Here is a 24767-nt window from a genome sequence, read left to right as displayed (position 1 = left end):
AAACAAAGAAGGAAATTGCAGAATAAGTTTGGGGAGACCTTGTTTAGGACCATTTTATATACAAGCATGCCTAGTGGTGTGCAGTGACTGAATGATCAATATACACAAATGACATGGTATTGAATCTAGACAAACACCATACTTTTAAGGTCATATGGAGTATTAATGCTGCTCTGATCTGAACTGTCCATTGCTCTCCTGAAGTTACATTCCACCTCTGTATTTTAAAGGGGAATTGATAGTCTCTGTCAGAAAAGGATGGTGGGATATTATCTCATCTGTGGATGCCAGTGCCCTGTAATTGATTCTTTGGAATGCTGTGTTGAAATAGAGCCTGAGATCTTGTCTGGGCTTAGCAGAAAGAAGGCTTGGAGCCATCAGCACTGTCTTCCCTTGGCACAAGAAGTGGGGAGAGCTGCAATAGCAACAGTCTTGCCACCCATTTGCCATCATGAAGGAGAAGAAACTAAGGGATTTCACTGATGCTACATTCTGGCAACCATGGCCTGTGAAGAAAGGCTGGGAATTCCAAAGCATAGTTTAGCTTGGAAAAGACTTGGGTGAATTCTTTTAACAATTCTTTTTGAAGAGTTATTATGATCTAGGTGGATTAAATGTATGTAGTTTTGAAGGGCAAAACTGGAACCAATATGTCAAAAATATGTGGAGACGAGTTTTAGGTCATATTAGGGAAAAGTTTTCTACTTGAAGGTTCCAAAATGAAAGGGATTACTCAGCAGGGCCATGAATTCTGGCACTAAAAATGTTCTAGCACAAGCTGGGTGACTGTTCCAGAGGAGAGCAGGGTGTGACAGTTGGACTCTCTCTTTCCGTTCTTAAGAGGCTATTACAAATGGAATTTTCACTTATAAATTTAACGACAAGAGCAGTGGAAAGTCTTAATTAGGTGGTCATACTCATCTCTTCAACTTAATTCCCAGACTGAACGGTGTCTCGCCATTCCCTAATTCTAAGATTTCTCTTCCCACACTTGTTATCGTTTCCGTTTAATTCTCTGCTAATGATGTGACAATTTCATAGATATCCAGGATAAAATACTTAGCATTACTTTCTATTTATCCCTTCCACTCACTCTCCATGTCACCTACATATCTGAAAAGCCCCAGTTGGTTTTATCTTCCTGGCACGTCTGGAATCAGTGCCTCTTCTCCTTCCCAGCTGCCGCAATCCGAGTAGTTATGTGGTTACCTCTGAGAACCATTAAAATAGCCTCATAAAGTCTTAATTCTTCTACTCTTCTGCGGTTCATCTGTCCTCTGTACCACAGTAAACTGATGTTTCCAGAGCACACAACTCTCATCATATTGTCACATTTTGCCATTCTAGGCTCTTGGTGATCAGGTGACGCCTCGGCTTTCCTACCTCCTGCCTTAACACTCTCTTTCCTCTAGTGCCTTACTACTCAAAGTATGTTCCGTAAATATATTGTATCACCTGGGAGCTTGTTAGAAATTCAGTCTCAGAACCCACTCCAGACCCAATGAGTCAGAATCCGTATTTTAACAGGATTCCCGGTGATTTGTTTGTACCTTAGAATTTGAGAAGCACTGATCTGGGTTGGTCCACTTGCCACTATGTGAGCTTACTGCTTATTTTTTTACCTCGGTGTAACTATTGTTGGGTCAACAAAACAAAATCCTTTCTGTCATTATGACCCAATATAAAGCTACCTCTTCCCTAAGAGCTTCTTCATTCTCTAGTTAGATTAATTTCTTTACTCTGTGCTACCTATGATAGTGTTTTTTTGTTTTGTTTTTTTGTGTGGAAGATTGGCTCTGAGCTAAGATCTGTTGCCAATCCTCTCTTTTTGCTTGAAGAAGATTGTCACTGAGCTAACATCTGTGCTAATCTTCCTTTTATGTGGGATGCTGCCACAGTGCGGCTTGATGAGCAGTGCTAGCTCTGCGCCTGGGATCCAAACCTGTGAACGCTGGGCCACCAAAGTGGAGCACACGAACTTAACCATTACGCCAGTGGGCCAGCCCTCCATGGTAGTGTTTTTAATCTTGAAATACTTAATACATTTTGCCTTATAAATAGGTATTTATTTATATATATCTATTTATATACATTTATATATATCTATATACATTTACGTGTATTTCTTTAAGACCATGATTGCTTGTCTGTCTCCAATAAATTAAACTCCTTGAAGGTAGGAGAGTAGCAACTCTAAATGTTAATGGAATAAATACATTAATGAATGACATGGCCTGTGACTTTTTTCATATGTATAGACACAGTTATTACAGTAATTTACCAATGATCTGTTTTCAGTAAATTCAGTTTGTATTATATTGGTCTTTCCTATCAGGATACTAAACCAAATAGAATTTAAAACAAATTGGTTTTAATGAATGGTGAGTAAATGTTAGTGATGGATGACACAGAGCTATATTGAATGTCACTCCTGGACAAAATCTCCTATTTAGATTTCGTTACAAGAAATAAATACAAAGCATAAAAAACCCAAGGGAATCATTTACGAACCTTATTTTACTTGGAAATGTAAATCCTTTTAAGCTGATAGCACCTGTCTCAGTTAGGGGCTTGGTTGCAAGGAATGGAAATCAACTCCGGGAAGAAAGAAATGAAATGGTGAATGTTAGGTAGCTCAAAGAATAGATTTGAAGGCTGGAAATGCAGATGCAGAAAGGGACAGGCACAAGCAAAAACTATAGCCAATGTTGTGTTTGAAAAGGGGATTGGACATTGTGTAGCCAAAAGAAAAAAAATCTTCATGGAAACCAATAGGAAAAAGCTACAGTTCTGTTGTGCAGACAGCAGTATTTTATTTATTTATTTATTAGTTAGTAATGGGGAAAATTATCACAAATATTTTGGGAAAATGACGTCAAAAAACTGCAGATTTGAACTTAATATATCTAAAAAATATCCTTTATTCCATTGAGTTTTAAAGGTGGAATTTTGTTTTTGCATCCTTGAGATTCTAATAGGATGCTCTAGAATAACTCCCATAGCCTGCTGCAGTTTTACAAGTGGCTAGAGTGATCAGAAAGAAGCACAGATTCAATGGCTATGTTATTGTAGTGTTCAAAATTTATTTCATTCATATATTTATTTATATTTGCGTCCCACAGTTTCCAAAGAGGCTATTAGACTAACAGTTAAAATAAACATTCCCAGTTACTCACTTTGAGAATATATTTTAAAGTTTTCCCAATAAACTAATGAAAAGGAGCTAACATCTGTTGTCAATCTTGTCTGTGGGTTGCTGCCACAGCCTGGCTGCCGACAAGTGGTATAGGTCTGCTCCCAAGAACCGAACCCAGGCCACTGAAGCGGGACATGCCAAACTTAACCACCAAGCCACTCGGCCAGCCCCAAAGATTTGGTTTTTTAAATGGAAATTTTGATTAACTTTGATACTGTATACATCAATCATGCTGGGTAACACAGTGTTACTTGTAGTATTAATAAGGAAGGATTTATCAAATAATCAAAATTATTAGCAAATATGGACATAAAAATCAGTAAAACACACATGGTAGAACAAAAAGTTAAACCAATTATTTTTAAAACTGAAACTGAAAAAATTGAAAGTAATATTTTTGGCTTTGAGAAATGCTTTGATATGACCTACTCTTTTTTTTAAATTGTTTTAAACTAACTGTATTGAGATATAATTTACATACTATAAAATTCACCCATTTTGGGTGAATGATTATTTTTAGTAAATTTACTGAGTTGACAACCATCACTGTAAACCAGTTTTAGAACATTTTCGTCTCCCCCGAGCATCCATCATCCCAATTACAGTTAATCTCCATTTTCACTCCCAGCCATAGACAACTACTATTTTCTGTCTCTATATGTTTGCCCTTTTTTTTTTTTTTTGCCTGGGAAAGATTCACCCCGAGCTAATATCTGTTGCCAATCTTCCTCTTTTTTTTTTTTTTCCTCCCCAAAGCCCCGAGTGCATGGTTGTATATTCTAGTTGTAAATCCTAGTTCTTCTATGTGAGCTCCCACTACAGCATGGCTACTGACAGACGGGTCGTGTGGTTCCACGCCTGGAAACCGAACCCAGGCCACTGAAGTGGTGAGGGCACCAAACTTTAACCACCAGGCCATCAGGGCTGGCTCTATATATTTACTTTTTAAGGACATTTCATATAAACAGAATCATTGCCTTTTTAGGACATTTCATATAAATGGAATCACGCAGTATGTGGTCTTTTGTATCTGGTTTCTTTCATTTAGTATAATATTTTTAAGATTGATTTTGTTGTAATTTTATTTTTAATCATGTTTTTAAACTGTTTGATATAAGAAAAGTTCGTATTTTAAAATGGAAAACAGAGCTTCATCATTTAAAATGAAACATTAGGAATAGAAATTCTGTTTAGAATTAAAATAAAAGCTGTATTATCTGTAACTAAAAACAAAGGGCAAACTCTTGGTATATGAATCTCCAAAACTGGGGGAAAAGAATCCCTAATTTGTTCTTTTGTATTGACTTTGAGAATGTTAAGTGTGTATGTGTGTGTGTGTGTGTATGTGTGTGTGTGTATATATATATACACACACATACATAAATGCATATGTACATATTTACTTATATATATTTAATCTAATTGAACATTAAATGTTATTTTCATCAGCTTTCACTAGGTTATACTCTGGTACAAATAACCTCAAGATCTCCGTGTCTTGGGTATAATAAAGACTTATTTCTTTCTCATGTACCAGTCAACTGTGACTGAGCTGTGCCTCTGTTCCAGGCTTTGAGTCTGCTTCACATGTCTTCTTCATTTTGGGATCAAGACTGAAGGAGCAACCACAAACTGCCACATGTCATTCCTGTGGCAGAAGGAAAAGAATATGAGCACTGGTGGAAACAGGCCATTGCCCCCAGATCTTCTGCCCAGACACATGCCATTATCCAAAACAAGTCACTGGTCAAATCCATTGGAGTGGGGAACTATTTTTCTTTCATAAGGAGGTGCTGAAAATTACCTAGCAATTGACCATGAGTTATAATCCTCTCATAGGAAGGTAGGGGTCATTGGGAGTAATCATACCATCTCCCACAGTGGTTTTGTGGCAAAGTTATAGGCAAATGGCATGTTAGATCTTTTTGAGTAAGGAAAACCAGTTTTTTTTGGTAGAGTGTTAAATACAAAAAAGAAAATTTTCTCCTAAGTAAGAAATTACCCAAGCATAAATGAGATAAGTGGAAAGACATTAGTCGTGATTAATAACCTCCAATTGGCCAATGCTCATAAACAGTCGAAGACCATACAGATCCTTAAAAACCTCTAGCTGTGCAACAAATGTCTTCATTTAGGATTTTCAGGTGCAACATTCATTTATCATGGAGTTCTCTCCTCCTTTTTCTCAAGGCCTGTAAGGTAAAAATGTTAATACTTCTAATTCTGACACAGTTCAATGTCAAATGAGTTTTGTTGGTTAAACTTCATCAAAGCCTATGTTCCAGCCATTTGCCTCCTTTCTGTCCTCCAACATTCTAAGTCGTTTCCTCTCTTAGGCCTTATTGGTCCCCTGGCTGGAATCCTCTTCCCTCAGTGTTTTTCAAGGCTGGCTACTTCTCTCATTGCCCCCTTAAAGACACCTGCCCTGACAGCTCTATCAAAAGCATTTCTCTTGCTCCTTGCCGCAGCCCCCTACCCCAGCAACCCACTCCATTTTCTCTGGAATTTACTTAACACTTGTTTTGTTTATCAGCACTTATTCATCATATCTGGAATTATCTTGGTTTTTTATATGGTTATTTGCTTATTATCTATTACCTCCCTCCCACCCCAACTAAAGTACAAGCTTCATGAAAGCAGGAACTGTGCCATTCTTGGCCATTCTTGTATCGCCACCCAGTGTCTGACACATGGTTGGCATCCAGTGAATGTTAAATGAGGTAAAGCTCCTCCACTAGGTGCTTTTTGTGTGTGAATGTGGGTGGTGGTGATGGTAGTGATGGTTGACTTTTGTCTCTGCCAATTAAGAGGTAAGTGATTTGGGGAGAATTATCATCATCCCTTTACCACAGGTTTATTCATCTGTAAAATGGAGGTGATGATAATTGCACTTACTTCCATTAGGTTGTTGAGAGGATTAAATGAAATAATGTAAGTATGTTGGTGCTAAGGCACAGTTCCTGGCAATTAGAAAATTCTCAGTATTTGTAATTATCGTATATTAGTATTTTTAACTTGTATGAGCATGCAGTTTTTCATTTGTAGTGAGATCTTCGGAGAATCACAAAAATATATTTGTCCCTGTATTTAAGGAGCTTATACTTATGTAAGGGAGGATATTATGGTAATAGATTGATCGTCTATATGGAGCTATATATACCACTACTTAGGATAAAACTGTGGAAAATATGGGAAAAAATTGCATGGAGTCAAAGGAGGCACCATGGAGATAAAATTAAGGAGGTGGGATACTTTTAATTTAAAATAACTAAAGTATATGTTTTTCAATTGCTGTTGAGAGTGTTACCAAAATTCTGGTATTATCTCTTAAATGCTATATTATGTGTATGGCTCCCCCTTTGGGTGAGTCATTACATGTCATATCTGCTAGGGGATAAGAATACCTTAGTACAGCTGTTTTAACTGTCTATAGTTTTCCCGATATATTATAAACATATATTAGTCTCTTCAGAAATGTATTTAAATTTGTTGGTGTGCCTACATATCAAAGCAGCTCACTCCTTCCCCTGGAGAATATCTGTAAAGATGGTACTTTGGTTTAGGGGAGTAGTTTTAATTTGCTGTAGGCCAGAATTCATTTTAGCCACGCCTATGAAGTGTGCAGTCAGCTGCTTACGCTCCTTAGGAACCGCTTCTTATTACATTCCTGAGTTGGGTCTGCAATGTTATCTGCCCGTAGGATGTATTTTCAACCTCTTCAGGAGTTCTAGTTAGAGTAATTATTTTTCCTAGCTTGCTCTGCTTCCAGTTAGTCACTGAATCCACAACAGCTGGTTGGCTGATATTGCGTATCCACTACCCCAAACTTATTTTTTCTTATTTTATTGGGATCATATTGGCTTACAACATTGTGTAAATTTCAGGAGTACATCACTATATTTCAGTTTCTGTGTAGACTGCATCATGTTCACCACCAACAGTCCAGTTTTTAATCTATCACCATTCGCATGTGTCCCCCCTCAAAGCTTATTTTAAGGCAAGTTTAGTAGACTCCTATCATTTGCGGATCTAGCATTCATGGCTTTAAATACCTTTGACATGAATAATGTGACGTATGGCTGAGGCACACGTGTAACTGCTATGTTGTATAATGTATAACAATGGTTTGGAGCACATTAGTGAGGGATCCTGGCGTGTTTTTCACCCTTAACATTTCACTTGTTCTTTACTTGTCCTTGCTTACATATGCAGTAATCTTTACTGAGGTGATTAATTTGTGTGTGTGTTTGAGTATTAAAAAAAGGCCCCTAAAAGAAATGCAAATGCTAAAAATCTGGAACTTATTTACCTTCTGTCTACTTACCAGTGGTCAAGAGGACTTTATTTTTATTTCCAAGTTTCATGAGAGAACTGTGAAAAGAAAATTAATTGACAGTTTTCAGTAATCAAGAATATAACCTCATCCTATTTGAACATACCTTTTTAAAACTTTTTAAATGATAGAATATTTTCATACATATAAAAGAATATACATAAATATATGTATCTATATCTGTCCCTATATATTATATAACTATCTAGATAATATCTATATAAATAAAGCAGGGGTAGCCGACAACCTGTGGGCCACATCTGGTTTGCTTTGTTTTTGTAAATAAAGTTTTATTGGCAAACAGCTGCACCTATTCATTTGTGTGTTGTCTAAGACTGCTTTCACACTACAGCGGCCTGGGTGAGCAATTGTGACAGAAACCAGATGGCCATAAGGCCCAAATTTGCTAACTGGCCCTTTGTGGAGAATGTTTGCAGATCCTAGTAATAGAATAATAAAATTTACATCCATATACCTACCGCTCTGCTTAAGAAATAAAATATAACCCCAAATTTTGATATTTTCTGTGTGGCCTTCCCTAAGATAACTTCTTTCTCCTTCTCAAAAGAAAACAATAATCTGAATTTTGTGTTTATCATTTGTTTGGTTTTCATAAAAGTTTATATCTTGAAGCAATATGTTTTAAGGATTTATGTGAATTTGGAGCTTGTATGTTTTAAGACTTTTTAAAATGATACTGTCTTGTGTGAATTCTTCTCTCATTTGCTTTTTTCCTCCAAACATTTAGTTTATGAGATTTATCTGTCTTCTTGCATGAAGTTGTAGTTTATTTTCACTGCTGTATAGGGTATATAAAACCTTGTATGCATATACCACAATTTATTTATCCAGTCTTCTGTTTGTGGTTTTTTCTGATTTCCGACAGTGCTTCCTTGAATGTACCTGTACTTCCTCAGGTTTTGTGCGCTACATAACTATGTAGCAACCATAGGAATTGATTTATTCTTGCTTTAGATTTCTATTTAATTTCATGGGACACCGAGAAAGTGAATTCAGTGACAACTGTCAGGGATATCTTGATGTCCATTTGACTTATTGCCACTTAGGAGGTCAAATGGTGGTTCCTCCACTTAATAGCAGTTAGAGTTTGAAAAAGTGGTTTAACCTGTCTGTTTCCTCCTCTGAAAACAAGCGGTAAAGGAGCACCTACTCAGGAGTATTGCTATATCTTGTTAAATAGAAGGGAAGAAATGGAACATACTCTGCAGTGTTGCAGTAGGGTTTATAGAAGACAATTCATAGAAAGCATTCAAGCAGACAGTGTATACATCCCATTTTTTCTTTTCTTTGTTATCCTCTCCTTAATCCTCTGTGATCCAAGGTGAGACATGACCTCTCTAAGAGGTTACAAGTGAGAAAACTGAACCTCAGAAAAGTAAAATCACTTGACCAGGTGCACACAGCTGGTATGTGTCTAAACTTGAATTAGGTTTAGCTCTGCCTGGCTCCAGAGACCTTTTCTTTTAATACACTTTTTTTTCTGTTGACCAGAGGGGGAAATTGTGTCAAATAAAATTATGTGAAACATTTCTGTTGTCAGCATACAGCTTCGTAGTACACAAAACCTGGGGAAGCCCAAGTACATTCAAGACAGCACTGTTAGAAAATAGAAACACTAGAAACAGAAAAATGGATAAATAAATTATGGTATATGCATACAAGGGTATATATACTACATAGCACTGGAAATTATGTCAAACAAGATTAGAGTGTTGTGTGCCCCTTTATAGAACACGACACAGGCTGGCTTTCCCCTCAATCGCATTTTCAACAGTGTTCTACAGAAGGCCTTTCGAATTCTTTATTATTATTATAAGCAGGCAGATTGGAAGGAGTTATAAACCAAAACACAGCTGGTAAGTCTAAATTTAGGCCCATCAAGACGAGTGTCCCTCATAACAACATGGTTTCTCAAACTCCTTCCACTTTAAGTTGCTTTTTTACCAGATGTCTCTTGGTGTGCGTGTTTCTTGTGCATCAGCAATTTTATTTGCATGGCCTTTTCATGCCAGTATTCTGATTTATCACTCTTCTCACATTGATTTTTTTCCGTCTTCTTGTAAAAAGAAAATAGCTGTTTGTGCACAGATGGTGGATACGATTTAGTATTATCAGAGTAATTCATGTTATATTTATGAGACATTCCTGAGTAGCATTTTAGTGAAGCATTTTAAGGAAGAAGGACACCTCTTCGAGTGGTCATATCTCACCTTTTAACCTGTTTATTTTGGTGTTTATTTCCTGAGCACTCAAATATTGGCAAGTCATTGTTTGTTTTAAATTTCAGCTATATATTTTATTTATTTCAATAATAAAACTTTGGAACCATCTAATAGCATTAAAGGAGGGGGGGAAAACTTTTCTCAGAAATTATGGGAGTTGATTTTTAACCTGTAAAAAAATGAATGAATAAAGCAAGGATGAAATATTTTAATCATAATTCCGTCCTTTGTTTCTTCCCTTACATCCTTCCTTAAATTTTTATTGTGTACAACTCTATGTATAGAAATGCTGTTAGTTTGTAGGGCTGTCATAACAAAGTACCACAGACTAGGTGTCTGGAACAACAGAAATTTATTTTCTCACAATTCTGGAAGGTAGAAGTCTGAAATCAAGGTGTCAGCAGGTTTGGTTCCTTATGAGGGCAGTGAGGGAGGGATCTATTCCAGGCCTCTCAACTTGGCTTGTAGTTGGCCAACTTCTCCCTGTGTTTCTTAACATTGTCTTCCCTCTCTACAGGTCTCTCTGTCCAAATTTCCCCTTTTTCTGAAGACACCAGTCATGTTGCCTCAGGACCCACCCAGATGGCCACATTTTAACTTGATTACCTCTATAAAGATCCTATTCCAAACAAGGTCATATTCTGAGGTACTGGGGACTTAGGACTTCAACATACAAATTTTGGGAGAACACAGTTCAACCCATAGCAAGTGCTTATAATAAACCAAAAGTAACAAGAAAAGAAAACTGACACTTAATTTGTAAGTGACTTTGTCAATAAATTCCAATATCCTGCTAACACCATTCTAATGTCCTTTTATTTCAGTAAAGTCACTCAAGTGGTTTCCCTCGTAGTAGGTGTGTTGGTTTGGAGTAAGGATAAAAGACAATGGCTTCTTGCAACAACTTAGCTTACTTCTCTGTTGCACATATTCAAATCTCAGGTTGAAACCATCCCAAGATTTTTTTGTTGCAGGTGTGTGTGTTTGTGTGTGTGTATGTCTTCACTATGCTAACTATAGGAAAGGTTATTTAAGAAGTAGAGATTTACTACACAATTTTCCTTCGCTTTAATCTCTTGAAGAAAAAGCCAAAAGAATGTACTTTCATTGTCTAAAAGATATAAGATAATGGACATACATCCAAATGCTAAGAATGAACGAATGTATAAATAAAGTTGGGGGAGGGGGAGAGAAAGAGAGAGCACTAGCCAGAGAAAGAGGCAAGCGCTACTGTAGAGGTGAGACTTTCCTTTGGAAAGAACAAGTTTTAATGATCCACATATCCTGAAAAGCATCAACCACAAAAGGTTAAATGGAGTTCTTTTCGGTTAATTGCCTCTTTGGATCTTCTCAAACACTTATTTTCTTCCCTTATTCATGTCTAAATGTAAATCTTTTAAGTATCGTCAGTATATTTTCTTCCCTTTTTTTTGAAGTGAGTATAAAACACTTTGGATAGTCAGTTTTATTGAGGTTTTAAGAATGCTTTTGAGTGATTCATGGTAATTTAAATCCTTCTACTGAAATCTTGGATGTTGCTAAATTTCAGCCTGTAATTTTCTTCCTTTGCTAGATATTGAAGCATATTTTTATGACACCATACTACACTCATTGGAATTGTAAGCCTTTGTAAATTCATGCAGATCTTTCCCACTCTACAAAAGGATGCATTTAAAGCAGAAGAAATAGAATGCTAAATTATGTAGTAGGTAAAAGAAGTGGGTTGTGGTAAGTTAAGAGGGTGACTACAAAGCATGCCAAAGCACATGGTTGTATGCAGTGTCAGTGAAATTTAAAGTACATTTGCTCACCAAATTAAAATTTATCAGCTTAAAAAACTGCTATTTATGTGAAATGGTTATTGAGAGAGATTTTTGTGCATGCTGATTTCACATTTATTTGGAACCTCTAAATTCTGTTTTTAATGGCTGCTTAGTATTCCATTGTGTTAGCATCCCATAATTTATTTTGACAATCCCATCTTCATGTAATTCCAGGCATATTTTTAAGTTTCCTATTTAACCGTGCAACTTTGATGAGTTCAGAAAAAACATCAAATGTAATCCAAGGTCTTCTGCCAAAATGGCCCTAGACAACTCTTAACTTATTACAATAGTTCTTACTGTCTGAACACATTATGTACAGCATGTACTCTAACAATTTTAATATTATTTTCAAAATAATATATGTTTATTTTAGAATATTTGGAAATACAAAAATTCCCATAGAAAAATATGAAACTCCACAGCAATCCCAACACCTGGAGGAACTTATGTTAACTTTTTTTGTGTAGCTTCTAAATTCATACACGCACACATTGCGAATACATGCTCTCTCTCTCTTTCTCTCACTTTTTCCTTACCTTCTCACCCTGCTTTGTCATAGACACACATAAACACACATATACACATTAGAATCTAGTTATACACAAATTTGATAACCTATTTTCTCTTAATAACATACTGTGAACCTTTTTCCAAGTTACTATATTTTATTCTAAAAAATTACTTTTAATCACTTTATTGTATTCTATCATGTGGATAGATTTTATTGTATCCTATTGTGGGAATATACCATAATTTATTTCACTAAACTTTGTTGTAAGACATTTGTTGTCTGTTTTTGTGTGTCCGATTAACACAACTGTAATTTGTCTTCTAGTCCTCCGTCTAAATAAATCGTGCCTAAAGTTTTTCCCTTCACAAATCATTTTGTAATCACAACAAACTGACCCTTCTTAATATAAACAACCATTGTTGTTCTTGTCTCTTCAATTGGTGTGTCCTATATCTCTTGTATTATTGCATTGAAGAGTTACTTCAAATGCTTCAAAAGCATTTAAGTTGATTTGCTTTGAGGGAAGAACAAGTCCATCTTATGATTTCAAACTCTTTTTCATTTATAGTACTACAAAAAAGTACCTTTTCTTAAAATAACAGAATTTTACTACATTTGGCTATATTCATGCATTTGGAATACTATATGAATAGCCTTTGAGCTGGTAGAGATTTTAGAGATTTTCATGTCCATCTCCTTAATTTATCCTAGAAAGGCTGTTAATTGTTCAAGATTACATCCTTAGTCCATGGTGAAGACCAGGACTAGAACCCAGGTCTTGGCATGCTTTGTAATGATTTTCTCATTCGGGACTGACCCAACTCTGTTGCTAAGCTAAGATGGGCTGTGTTGCAGAATTAACCTCTCAAAGTGTCAGTAAGTTTAGTCTTTTCTCAAGAACAGAGAAAATTTTCGATGCTAGCATGTATATTCTTACTTTGGGAGAAAAAAGGTATCTAAAAGAGAAAGTATAGAGTTAGAGAAAAGTCATTACTACTACTGAAGAAATACCTCAGATTTAACATGGACAGTGTTAGTTTTATCTTCGTATGTGAATGAAACATTACTTGTATTTCATTTTTAAATTTTTGTTTCAAAATAATGTGTAGCCCTTCCCTTCCCTTTATTTGAAAACAAACTATATTGAAGATGCCTGAGGAAACAACCCGTGTGTGCTGGGAAGTGGCCAGTGGACATAGGGGCTGAGGAGAGATCCATTGTGGCTGGGAATGAGAATAAGGCTGCCTTGGCCTATGTGGTCAGGGCTGAGGAAGCAGCTGGCATGGTCCGAGATTAGTTGCCTACAGGGGAGTTGAGCAATTAAGTAAATATATTCAGGATAATGGGAGCCAGGCTTCTCTCTGCTGGAGAAAAGAGTTACAAACCTGGAAAGGTAGAATGCTGGAATAAACCATGTAGTGTCAATTTATAATTGGAGGTATCAGTGTGAACTCATGGCGTTTAATGTCTATCTGTACAGACCTAGAGGTGTGTGTATGTACATATGTGTATCTTATACGTATATTTCCTAGCATTCATATCTTGGTTGCTAAATACCAGTCTCCTCTAAAAGGAACCAGAGCTTCCTGGAGAAATGTCTGTTTCCATGCCTGGGGCAGGGAAAATATAAGATAAACCTGAAACATCTTGTTATACCAGAATGTAAAGTGCTTAAGGAATAATGAAGACATATCAAAAACACACAGGTGCTAGCTTTAACGGGCTCCCACTAGACAGGTTTTGGACACTTAGAACATCAAAATAAATTATGATATTAATGGATTCTAACCCATCGAGTAAAATAGGAATCTGAGAGTCTATACTCACATAATTAATTGAGTAAATAAATACTCTTCATCCTCCTTAGTAGGGAACCTACTGATAATATTGAAATTGAAAAATAAAAAGCAATATATATGTTATTTTGAAATAAGGAATGTAAGAAGGAACAAAACCAGCCAAGTTCTGAATTTGCTTCTGAGGAGCATCAACTGGTAATAGCTGTACGGAACACAGCATGCTGCTTTTTGTTTGGTTTTATTTTAAGCCTTGTAGAATGATTTGACTTTTGAAAACTATAAATATACCTTTTATTTTGAAGTAATTTCAAACTTGGAGAAAAGTTGAAAGGATACCACAAAGAGCCAAGATTTCCCAATTATTACCATTTCACAACTTTTTTTTTTTTTTTAAGATTTTATTTTTTTCCTTTTCTCCCCAAAGCCCCTGGTACATAGTTGTATATTCTTCGTTGTGGGTCCTTCTAGTTGTGGCATGTGGGACCCTACCTCAGCGTGGTTTGATGAGCAGCGTGGTTTGTCCGTGCCCAGGATTCGAACCAACGAAACGCTGGGCCACCTGCAGCGGAGCGCGCGAACTTAACCACTCGGCCACGGGGCCAGTCCCCATTTCACAACTTTTGCTTTCTCTCTCTGTGTAAGTTGAGTAAATTGGAGACAGGAAGTTTTATTACTCCTAAATAGGTTTGTGTGTATTGTTTGAAAACAAGGACACTCTCTTACGTAATCACAGTATAAATACCCAAATCAGGAAATTGACATTGACACTACTACATTCTAATCCACAAACCCTTACCAATTTCTCCAATTTTCCCAATAATACAGGCAAAAACAAAAGTTTTCCCTCTTTGGTACAGAATCCAGTTCAAGATCACATGATGTGTTTAGCTATTGTGTCTCTGGTCTTCTTCAGTCTGGAACAGCTCCTCATTTTCCTTTTTCTAGTATGATATTGGCATTTTTGAAGTTATTTTATAGTCATTGACCCCTTCCCCCCCAACATGTACATATGTTTTTCTTCCCATCATCTTAATATGATTATATCACCATTTTTAATTAAATTCAGGATTAAGAACAATTTATTTTTATTCGCAGTCAAGCCATATCATGAACTATGATTACATTTTCATTCTTGTACACCTTTTGTGTTCTTGAGAGTTCATCTTTCATTCATTCCTTCTTCTTTTCTATCCCTTTTTTCCTCTCTCTCGGGCTTTCTCTCCTTCTTGGCTTTCTTTGCACCACTCATAATTCATCTACAAAATTTAGCCCAGCATGCTTCCTCTCATTATGTTTAAACATATCAGGCATGCTGTCAGGGAGGGTGGGAGGGAGAATGAACCTCCCTCCTTCCTTCCTTCCTTCCTTTCTCTTTCCCTCCTTCGTTCGCTCCCCTCCCTGTTTCTTTCTCTTTCCCTCTATCCCTCCTTCCTTCCTCCCTCTCTTCCTTTGTTCTTTTTCCTCTTCATCTCTCTCCTTCTGGAGACTGTCTTCCTGGTCCAGTCTGCATAGGTTGTTCTCTAGGTCTGCTGGAAGGCGGTGCACCTGGAGCATTCTGTCGCTATCATCCAGGGAATTTCTTTTAGTTCTCTTTTCTGTTGAGTCTCCTGTTTTTAGATCCTGTTTCTTCTTTCTTAATATATGCCTTTATTTTGGAAAAGTAAAGAAGCTTCCAAAGAATAAGTGCTTGGAAAATCAGTGTTTGAAATATTTTATGTCTGAAATGGCTTTATTCTACCTGTATACCTGAATGATAATTTGCCTGGCTATATAGAATTCTAGGTAGAAAATATTTTCCTCTCCGAATTTTGAAGGTAGGATTTTGTTGTCATTTAATTTCCAGTGTTACCATTGAGAAACCTGAAGCCATTCTGATTCCTGAAATTCCTGTCCTATTTTACCTGTTTTTATTCTCTCTGGAAACTTTTAGGAATTTAAAATCTCTACTACTATGAAATGTCATCATGACGGATGCTTATAGGAGAACTACCCACCCTACCACTGTCCCATTCATTTTGAGAAGGCCTGCTACACCATCAACCTGGAAACACTACAATTCAAAGGACATTTTTCTTTTTCATTTTCTGAAATTCCTTTTATTCAGGCACTGTCTGCCTGGATCCTTAATTTCTGAAAATACGTTCTCAGGGCTGGCCCAGTGGCATAGTGGTTAAGTTCACTTGCTCTGCTTTGGTGGCCCAGGATTAGCAGGTTTTTGGATCCCAGCTGTGGACCTAGCACTGCTCGTCAAGCCACGCTATGGCGGCATCCCACATAAAATAGAGGAAGACTGGCACAGATGTTAGCTCAGGGCCAATCTTACTTTCTCCTTTTTCGTCTCTTGTTCATTTGGTTCAACTTAGTTGTTGAGTTCTATTTTTCAAACTTTCTGTTGAGTTTTTATCCTACTATTAGATTTCAGTTTTCACCAACCTCCTTTTTTTTTGGTTTTGCTGCTTTTCTCTGAAATTTTTTTATATAACGCCTGTTTGTATTCATGAATTTAATATCATTTTTATCTCTGACGACTTCACCTATTTTTTAAGTGTTCTGTTCTCTATTCTATTTGCTTCCTGTGTTTTCTTAGTTTGTCTGTGAACCTTTCTTTCACATCAGAGTCTTTCCACATGTTTAGATGTTTGGTAGTTCCTACACCAGGTGATAAAAAGCTGAGTAGACATTCAGCATGCATGGTAAGGGCTTCTGTGGTAATCACTGTGGGGTGATTATGCAGAGACATGGCTAATTCATTAGGGGACTACAGCTGTCAGTTTTTTCTTGGAATGGTCAGCTAATAGAGGAAAACACCAACCACTGTATAGGGGTTTGCACCTTGCTGCCAACGTTCTTGAGGCCAAATAAATATAGAGAACTGGATCTCTTTCCATCTAGTAGGCAGGACTTTCCCTTGATATCTGTATTTTCATAGGGCCTCTCTCTCCCTCCATCTATCCTGGTGCCCTTGAGTTCAGAGATACTCTAGAAAGTAAATTTCCAGTTTTCTGCAAAATTGGGGAGGAAAAGTTAGCTGATCACATAGGGTAGGTGAGGGAATCTGAGGAACTAGCTCTTTTTTGTTTTATTGGCTTTCAACCCATCTTCTGGTTTTAGCTCCCTCAGCATTCTATGTCCGCGGGTTTCTAGTGCCTCTAATTCTTGCGTCTCTCTGGGATTCTCTGTCATAAATGTGCCGCCTTCTTCCTGGTTGATCATTCTCTCCTGGGTTTACTTTTCATTTCTCTGCACTGCTGTTTCAGTCACTCAACAATCAGATTTCCAGTTTCCAAAAAGTTAGTTGATGTTGTTTGCTTACTCTCTTCTTTTTACCTTGAGGATTTATGCCTTTTTGTGCCTTTTTGTCTTGTTTTGTTTCTTTCTTGTCATTTTTAAAGTGAGATTTTAAGAGGAAGCAGAGATAAAAAATACATCTTCAACATACCATATTTAACTGGTAGTCCAATTATCCTTTTGGTTCTTGACATATTTCATTAATATTTGTGGTGCCTAAGAGAGAGGATTTTTAACTATTTTTTTCTGTAGATGTTAATTTTTCTTTTTTTAAAGATAAGTACTTTTTTTTTTTTTAAAGATTTTATTTTTTCCTTTTTCTCCCCAAAGCCCCCCGGTACATAGTTGTGTATTCTTCGTTGTGGGTTCTTCTAGTTGTGGCATGTGGGACGCCACCTCAGCGTGGTCTGACGAGCAGTGCCATGTCCGCGCCCAGGACTCGAACCAACGAAACACTGGGCCGCCTGCAGCAGAGCGCGCGAACTTAACCACTCGGCCACGGGGCCAGCCCCCTATAGATGTTAATTTTTGAATGTTTTATTCCTTAGGATGCCTCATTGATGGACATGAATTCCTTCAGTCCTATGATGCCAACGTCCCCTTTATCAATGATAAACCAAGTCAAGTTTGAAGATGAGCCAGATTTGAAGGATCTCTTCATTACAGTTGATGAACCTGAAAGCCATGTTACTACAGTTGAAACTTTCATTACATATAGGATTATTACTAAGGTAAATATTTAATGAACATTTTCTTGAATACAGTTGCTCTCTCTTGGAACTTTTGGTTGTGTTTCATGTTTGCTATATCTCTTTTTTTGTGTGTGTGGAAGATTAGCCCTGAGCTAACTACTGCCAATCCTCCTCTTTTTGTTGAGGAAAACTGGCCCTGAGCTAACATCCATGCCCATCTTCTTCTACTTTATATGTGGGACACCTGCCACAGCATGGCTTTTGCCAGGTGGTGCCCTGTCCACACCTGGGATCTGAACTGGCAAACCCCGGGCCACCGAGAAGAGGAATGTATGCACTTAACCGCTGTGCCACCAGGCTTGCCCCATTGTTCACTATAACTCTTAACATTAGAGAATCTTAGCTGAGTTGACTTTTATTTTTTCAACCATTTTGGGTAAGACATTGCATCTTATCTACCCTTCACTTGTTCTATATGAAATCAGTGAAATTCAAATTTACTTGCGTCACAGTCACTCATTTTTTAGCCTTTGAGCTTTTTAAAATAGGAAGATTTTAAATTTTTAGTTTAGGAAATATCTTTGGAAAAGAAGAGCCTCAGTTTGCTAATAAAGAATACAGCTAGTTAAAAACATGATATAATATTTTGTATTCCCATTTCTTGTAAAGATTACAAAAAGTAATTTCGTTTGTTTTCCAAATAACAGCAAGTGGCCACTTTATCTTATATATGAGATAGTGTTAGTTGTCCAGTAATTCAAGGGCAGAGTGGATCTAGAACCCACATCTCCTGGGATAAGGCTCTGCAAAAAGACAGTTTACCTCTGATAGAATAAAACAACCAACTAGTAAAACCAATTTTTTAAGTCCTTTATGTGATAGCATCTTTTAAGAGTTCTAATTATAAGTTATAATATTTTGTTTACGAAGCCTCACCCCATATCTCTTTTGTAACTGAAAAGGTTTTGGAACGTCTTCCTGTAATCACTTCTTCCACTGTAACCTCCACACTGTTGCTAGTTATGTTTCATTAAAATGTATACATCTAATCTCTTCACTCAGATTCTTAAAATCCTTCCTTGGCTCCTCATTTCCTACAGAAAAAAATGCAAACTCTTTTGTATAGCGTACAAAGAACTTTTCAGTCTGGTGCCAACCAGACTCATCTCTTATAAGATAAGACTCATATAAGTCTCCTCTCTTATTCCCTACTTATAATTGCCCTACTCTCCACTCATCTAGAACTATTCTGTTATCTGAATATCCTAGGGTATTTCTTGCTCTCATGACTTTGCATATGCTTTTCCCTCTGTCTGATATGTCCTTTGCCCTCTTAGACAGAAGAACTACTGTTTATTTTTCAAGACACAACTCAAAATGATGCCCGACCCCTGCCCCTGCTGGCTGAAAGTCCTTTTCTGTTTTCTCATACTGTTCTAGGTGAACTCTTAAAGAATGTAAAACGTTAGAATCAGTGTAGCAAAGAAATTAAAAGCCTATATTTAGTCCTTCTAAGCCTCAGGTTTTTTTTTTTAATCTATAAAACTGAAATGATAATAGAATCTGGTTTTGTAGAGTTCCTGTAGGAATTGGTTTAGGATAGGTAATCCATTTAAGAAACTTATCAAAGTGTCTGACCCATAATAAGTGTTCAGTAATTTCCACTTTCCTGTAGGTGACTAGATAATTATGTGTTTATTTGTATTTATTCCCAAAAGTCTGTGATCTTCTCAAGGAAGGTAATTGTAACTTAAGTTATCCATAATTCCAAACACAATCTGTAGGATATAGAAGGTAGCAATTTAACTTTTTGGTGAATGAGTGAGTGAAGAAATTTATAGTATCATTGTCATGTCAATAGGTTGTAGAGCAAGACAGCATGGAGTTGAATCTTGATTCCTCCCCTTCCTTGCTATGTGTGTTGGGCAACTTAATTAACCTCTCTGTCCCTAGTTTCCTCATTTGTAAATAACCGTACTAACCTCCTAAGGTCTTTGTGAATATTTAATATGTTCATACAAACATACTGCTGAGAATAGAGCCAAATTCTCCTGTTTACTGTTATAATCATCCATTGTCATCATCCTTCCTAGCAAAGAATTTGTGAAACTGAATTATTTTCCCATCATTTGTTTCTTTCAGAAAGACACTCTTTATAAGCCACACTCTGGGTTTCATTCTGATCACAGACATACAATTCCCTTGAGTTCTCCATACTTACATCATACTTTAAATGTACTCCTCTTGTAGTAGTGGTAGTAATGGTGATAATATAACATGTATTTAATTAACTTTTATTGTCTGACTACTTTGTGCTAGACAATGTCCTAACTCCTTTTACATATTAACTCATTTAAAGCTCACCACAATCCTGGGACCTAAATGTTATGATTTACCCCCATTTTGTGAATGAGAACATTGAAACTCAATAACTTGCCAGAGGTTACACAACATAGTGATTAGCTAAGCTGGAATTTAAATCCAGACAGTTTACTTTACTTTCGTAGTATATATGTTTTCTATTATATTTTTGTACATCTTTCTATGTACATCTTTCTATGGTTATGGCAAACTGTCTTTCAGTTTAACTATTATGAACTAAGTCCCTTCCAATTATTTTTACTACATCCGAGTATATAGACTATACCTATATATGCTAAAATATGCATTGTGGATATAAATATACAAACATTTAGTAGATGTATAATATGTTATCAAACATAGTCTTTTTTGTTATTCACTTATCATCATTTATTCATGTATTCAATAAAGTTTTGTTGAATGCCAGTTATGCCCCAGGAACTTGTGTAGTGAAACTATATCAGCAATCGAGATAGACATACCCACTGCCTTGATGGAGCTTTCAACCTAGGGGGGTGATGGATATTAAACATTATATGTTTAATTGTTTAATTATAGTTATAAATGCTGTGACAGAAAATTACAGGATTTTATGAGCATAGATTACCTCTCTAATTTGGAGGTTCAGAGATGCCTTCCCAGGGAAAGTTTTAATTTTGTAAAAATTTATATTCATGGGCACTAAGATTATAAGGATAAATACACATCTACATATGCATGTATACACACTGACAACCTCCTACTTAGGAATACTTAAGAATGACCTGACTGCAAATAGTTGTAACAGGAAGCCCATGTTCCTGGCATCTGTTCCCCTTATGGGAAATTGCCCTTTATTCTCCAGGTTAGAATATCTGAGGTGACTGCTCTAAAGTCCTTTCTCTTTTGCAGATCTGGAGATGTGCCTTCCCTTACTGCACATAGAAGTAAGAACTCAGAGATTTAACTAGGGTCTTTCCTCTCATATCCTCATGTAAAGACTTTTTAGAACACACATTCTAAGTTGGAGGTCTGTCATCAAATCCCATTATTCCTCCAGTTTAGAGGCTTTTGTCTATCTTCTAGTGACCAAAATTGTCCACTTTAGGTGATTGTTAATGATTCTGTCACTGCTGTAGGAAAATTAGTTATGATCTGAATGCAGCTGATACTATTTGTTTTCCTTGTCACGTATCTACAAGCTTTTATACAACCCTTTAGGTGTAGGATAAAGTCGTATAGTAGGAAGAAAGCACACGCTGTCCTTGAGACTTGTACTCATCCTCTGTGTTCTTGTCTTGCGGTGTGTTAGAGAACTCTTTTAAGTCAATGGCAGAGTGCTGAGGACCAAATCAACCAGTTATTTGACTTGATTTTATATCTTCTTCTTCCTGAAGTTTATATCAGGTTATTTTATGTTTATTTAAACTGTTGGAAATTCTTGAGAACATATAAAGCTCAAGCTTATTTTTAACTGCCCAGTTTTTGAATATTTTTATTATAAGTTATGCCAATTAATTTTCTTGGAAATTGGTAGTGAACCTGTACACGCGTGCCTGAACATGGAGGTGGTCAATGAGTATTTTTTAATGAGTGACTCTGAACCATGTTTTGCGTGCATATGTATGTATACGTGTGTCTGTATTTGTATATATATGTATACACACCAACTCGTCTATGTATTGTGAAACTGTTTCTACTAGATTTAGTTTTTCTGTTTTTACCTTTTCTGTAACTTGTACCATTTTGCATAATAAAGATTCTGTAGTGTTTTGTGAACATTTAGTTCCTTAGACTTTGCATCTCATCTACCTCTACTTTTTCCCACTTTTAAAAAGAGAATGTTTTACTAAGATATATTATATGATATTCTAAGCATTCATTTAAAAAAATAAGCCTTGGAAAATATAGCTTTTGTGAGCCTTATTTCATGTCAGTTAAGATTGCATCTTAGGACTTGAACTGCTTAGTTTTACAATTGTGTTCATCTGTGTGGGAGACTGATATTTCTGAAGAGTGTGAAATATGCATGCAATGTGTTATTCCATCTTTGCTCCTCCGGGAAAACCTCAACCTTAATATTACTGTGTCTAATTTTTAGTGTGCAAAAATTCAGTTCAATAAGATATTGGTGGGAGTGACTGTTTTCTTATGAGAGGTGAGTGTGCATTAGATAATGTATTTTTGTATTTGGCTTGGGATTCAGGCAAAAGAAGTGAGGTTGGTATTGTACCCATGTTCTTGTCATGTGTTGGCAAAGATTTTTGGTTTGTTGAGAACAGATATTTTAATGTATTTGCTTAATTTTTAGGAGTTTAGGCATGTAACTCAAAATAAAATTCCTTGAGAAATGACAGGAAGATTTTCTTTTCACATCAAATCTCCATTAATAACATTTTTAAAACAGTGGTAAAATCACTCTGTAAAATGTTAGAATTTTCATATACTAAAAGCAATTTGTAGCAGAGCAATTCATTTGAGCAAATTCCAGGAACACATTTTTTCGCAGTTATGTTCAAGTTATTTTCCAAATTGCAAAAATAGGACTTTCCTCAAATTCTGAATTCTAGTCATCTTGAGAAAAGAAAGATATTGGAAGCCTAAATTCAGAACACACTTTCTTGTTAGCAAGAAAATCGTGCCAAAGATAATAGTAGTTAAAAGCTTGTGGAAGGCAGATGGTTGCTCCAAGACAGACTTTTCAGTTTGGATTTTAAATCTGAGCATGATGTTTGCTTTCTTTCTGGAAATACTGGAAAGTTTGCTTTGTTTCATCTGCTACGTGAATTGATGACTACAAAAAAAAGTACAGGCTGACAAACACTGAATAATTAGAATTTGCTAATTTTTCTTAGAGACCCATTTATTTCAGAATGTTTAAAATAGCATTAGGCAAATGTCTTCTGTCTTATATTACATGTGCTGTTATTTTCTCTTCCTTTCTTCAGACATCTCGGGGGGAATTTGACTCCAGTGAATTTGAAGTTAGGAGACGTTATCAAGATTTCCTTTGGTTGAAGGGAAAACTTGAAGACGCACACCCCACTCTGATTATTCCAGTAAGTTTACAATTTTTTTCATGGAGTAGCTACCATTTTGTCTTGTGAATTGTCAGAATGCCTAAAACCTAATTTCAGACCTTTAAATTCAGTGTAATTCATTTATCTTAGAAAGATTTGTTTTTAAACTTTCAATCTATGTACAGATTTGTTTTTTAAAACTATTGTTATATGTTGAGATTTCATAGCTTTTGGTTCCAGCCCCACTGTGAATTTTGAAAAATTGTTTTTATAAGAAATGATCGCATGTTCCAATAGTCTTCCGAAAAGAAAAAGTGTGGAATTCCTTATAATCCTGTGCCACATAATGTTCAGATACCTTTTTAAAATTTCTTGCCTCAGCCATTGCCAGAAAAGTTCATAGTGAAAGGAATGGTGGAACGGTTTAATGATGACTTCATTGAGACACGCAGGAAGGCACTGCAAAAATTTTTGAACCGAATTGCCGATCATCCAACTTTAACATTCAATGAAGACTTCAAAGTTTTTCTTACTGCACAAACTTGGGTAAAGAAATTTGATTTATACTCCTATAATCTTTTAGTATCTATATGCATAGTAGGTGGTACACTTCCTCTTGTCTACCTTTATAAATCGGGCAGTGGTGTCTTTGAATTAAGATGGATTTTTAAACATTAGAGAGATATCCTTCAGATTTAACCCCATGTCAAATCTACATATAAACATTACGGAAATCTTGTATCTTCCTCACATATACATACTCATATTTCTTTTGGGAGCTCAGTTTTTTCTTTGTTTTTTAATGTCAGGATAACTCCTTGCGTGTATAGCCAATGCTGAACATATACAATTATATTTCTTTTATTGGCACTGTTTTGAGTAATAATGAGTCAGGGCTTTTCAAGTTAGGATAAAAGTCTTTATTAAATGGATGGATGGATGGATGGGTGGATGGATGGATAGATAGATAATACAATTTCCTTACTTTTCCTTCAATTACCTAATGGAGGGGGGTGTCTTATTTCTAATACAGAAACCTTATGTGTTCCTCTTCTTTTTTCTTTTCTCCTGTGAAGATATAACTCACCAAGAAAGATAATGGATAGGACAAACAGTAAATATTAAACAACTGCTGACCAATGTTGAGTTTTATTTCTCTCAGTTGTTGCCAAAGTGGTAGAAGTGAAAAAGTGGTTCATTTCAGTCTTGACCGATAGTCCTGTGTCTGGAAGCCCTTTGTGACTTACATGAAATGAATTTTTGGCCTGACTCCAGAACCTTGGAAGCTGTTAGAAACATTCTCTACAGTCAACAGTTGCCAGTTGTGACTTGTGCTCTCTCTGATAATGCTTACTCCATCAAATGATGCTATAGCACTCCTGGATGTTGCCTGTGTTGCACATGTAGCACATGTGTAGCCTGGTCAAGGATGGCATCTGTTATTTACATACAAAATCACACTGACTTGGAAATAAACAAGCTTACTTTGTATGTATTATTTTGTGTAAGACCTTCAGGA

At 36.2% G+C, this 24767-nt stretch overlaps 1 protein-coding gene across 5 annotated transcripts in view; it reads left to right on the top strand.

Moving 5' to 3' along the window:
• The window catches only part of SNX7 (sorting nexin 7), a 170286-nt gene that overhangs the window by 6321 nt on the left and 139198 nt on the right, over positions 1 to 24767 (top strand). For all 5 annotated transcript variants that reach the window (XM_070592739.1, XM_070592737.1, XM_070592741.1 and 2 more), the window contains exons 2-4: positions 17745 to 17927; positions 23177 to 23287; positions 23630 to 23794. In XM_070592739.1, the coding sequence (XP_070448840.1) occupies positions 17745 to 17927; positions 23177 to 23287; positions 23630 to 23794 (459 nt within the window). The remainder of the gene's footprint in view (positions 1 to 17744; positions 17928 to 23176; positions 23288 to 23629; positions 23795 to 24767) is intronic.

This window comes from Equus przewalskii, chromosome 24 (genome assembly GCF_037783145.1).
Source record: "Equus przewalskii isolate Varuska chromosome 24, EquPr2, whole genome shotgun sequence".
NCBI classification, from domain to species: Eukaryota; Metazoa; Chordata; class Mammalia; order Perissodactyla; family Equidae; genus Equus; species Equus przewalskii.
This window is presented reverse-complemented; position numbering and strand designations above follow the sequence as displayed.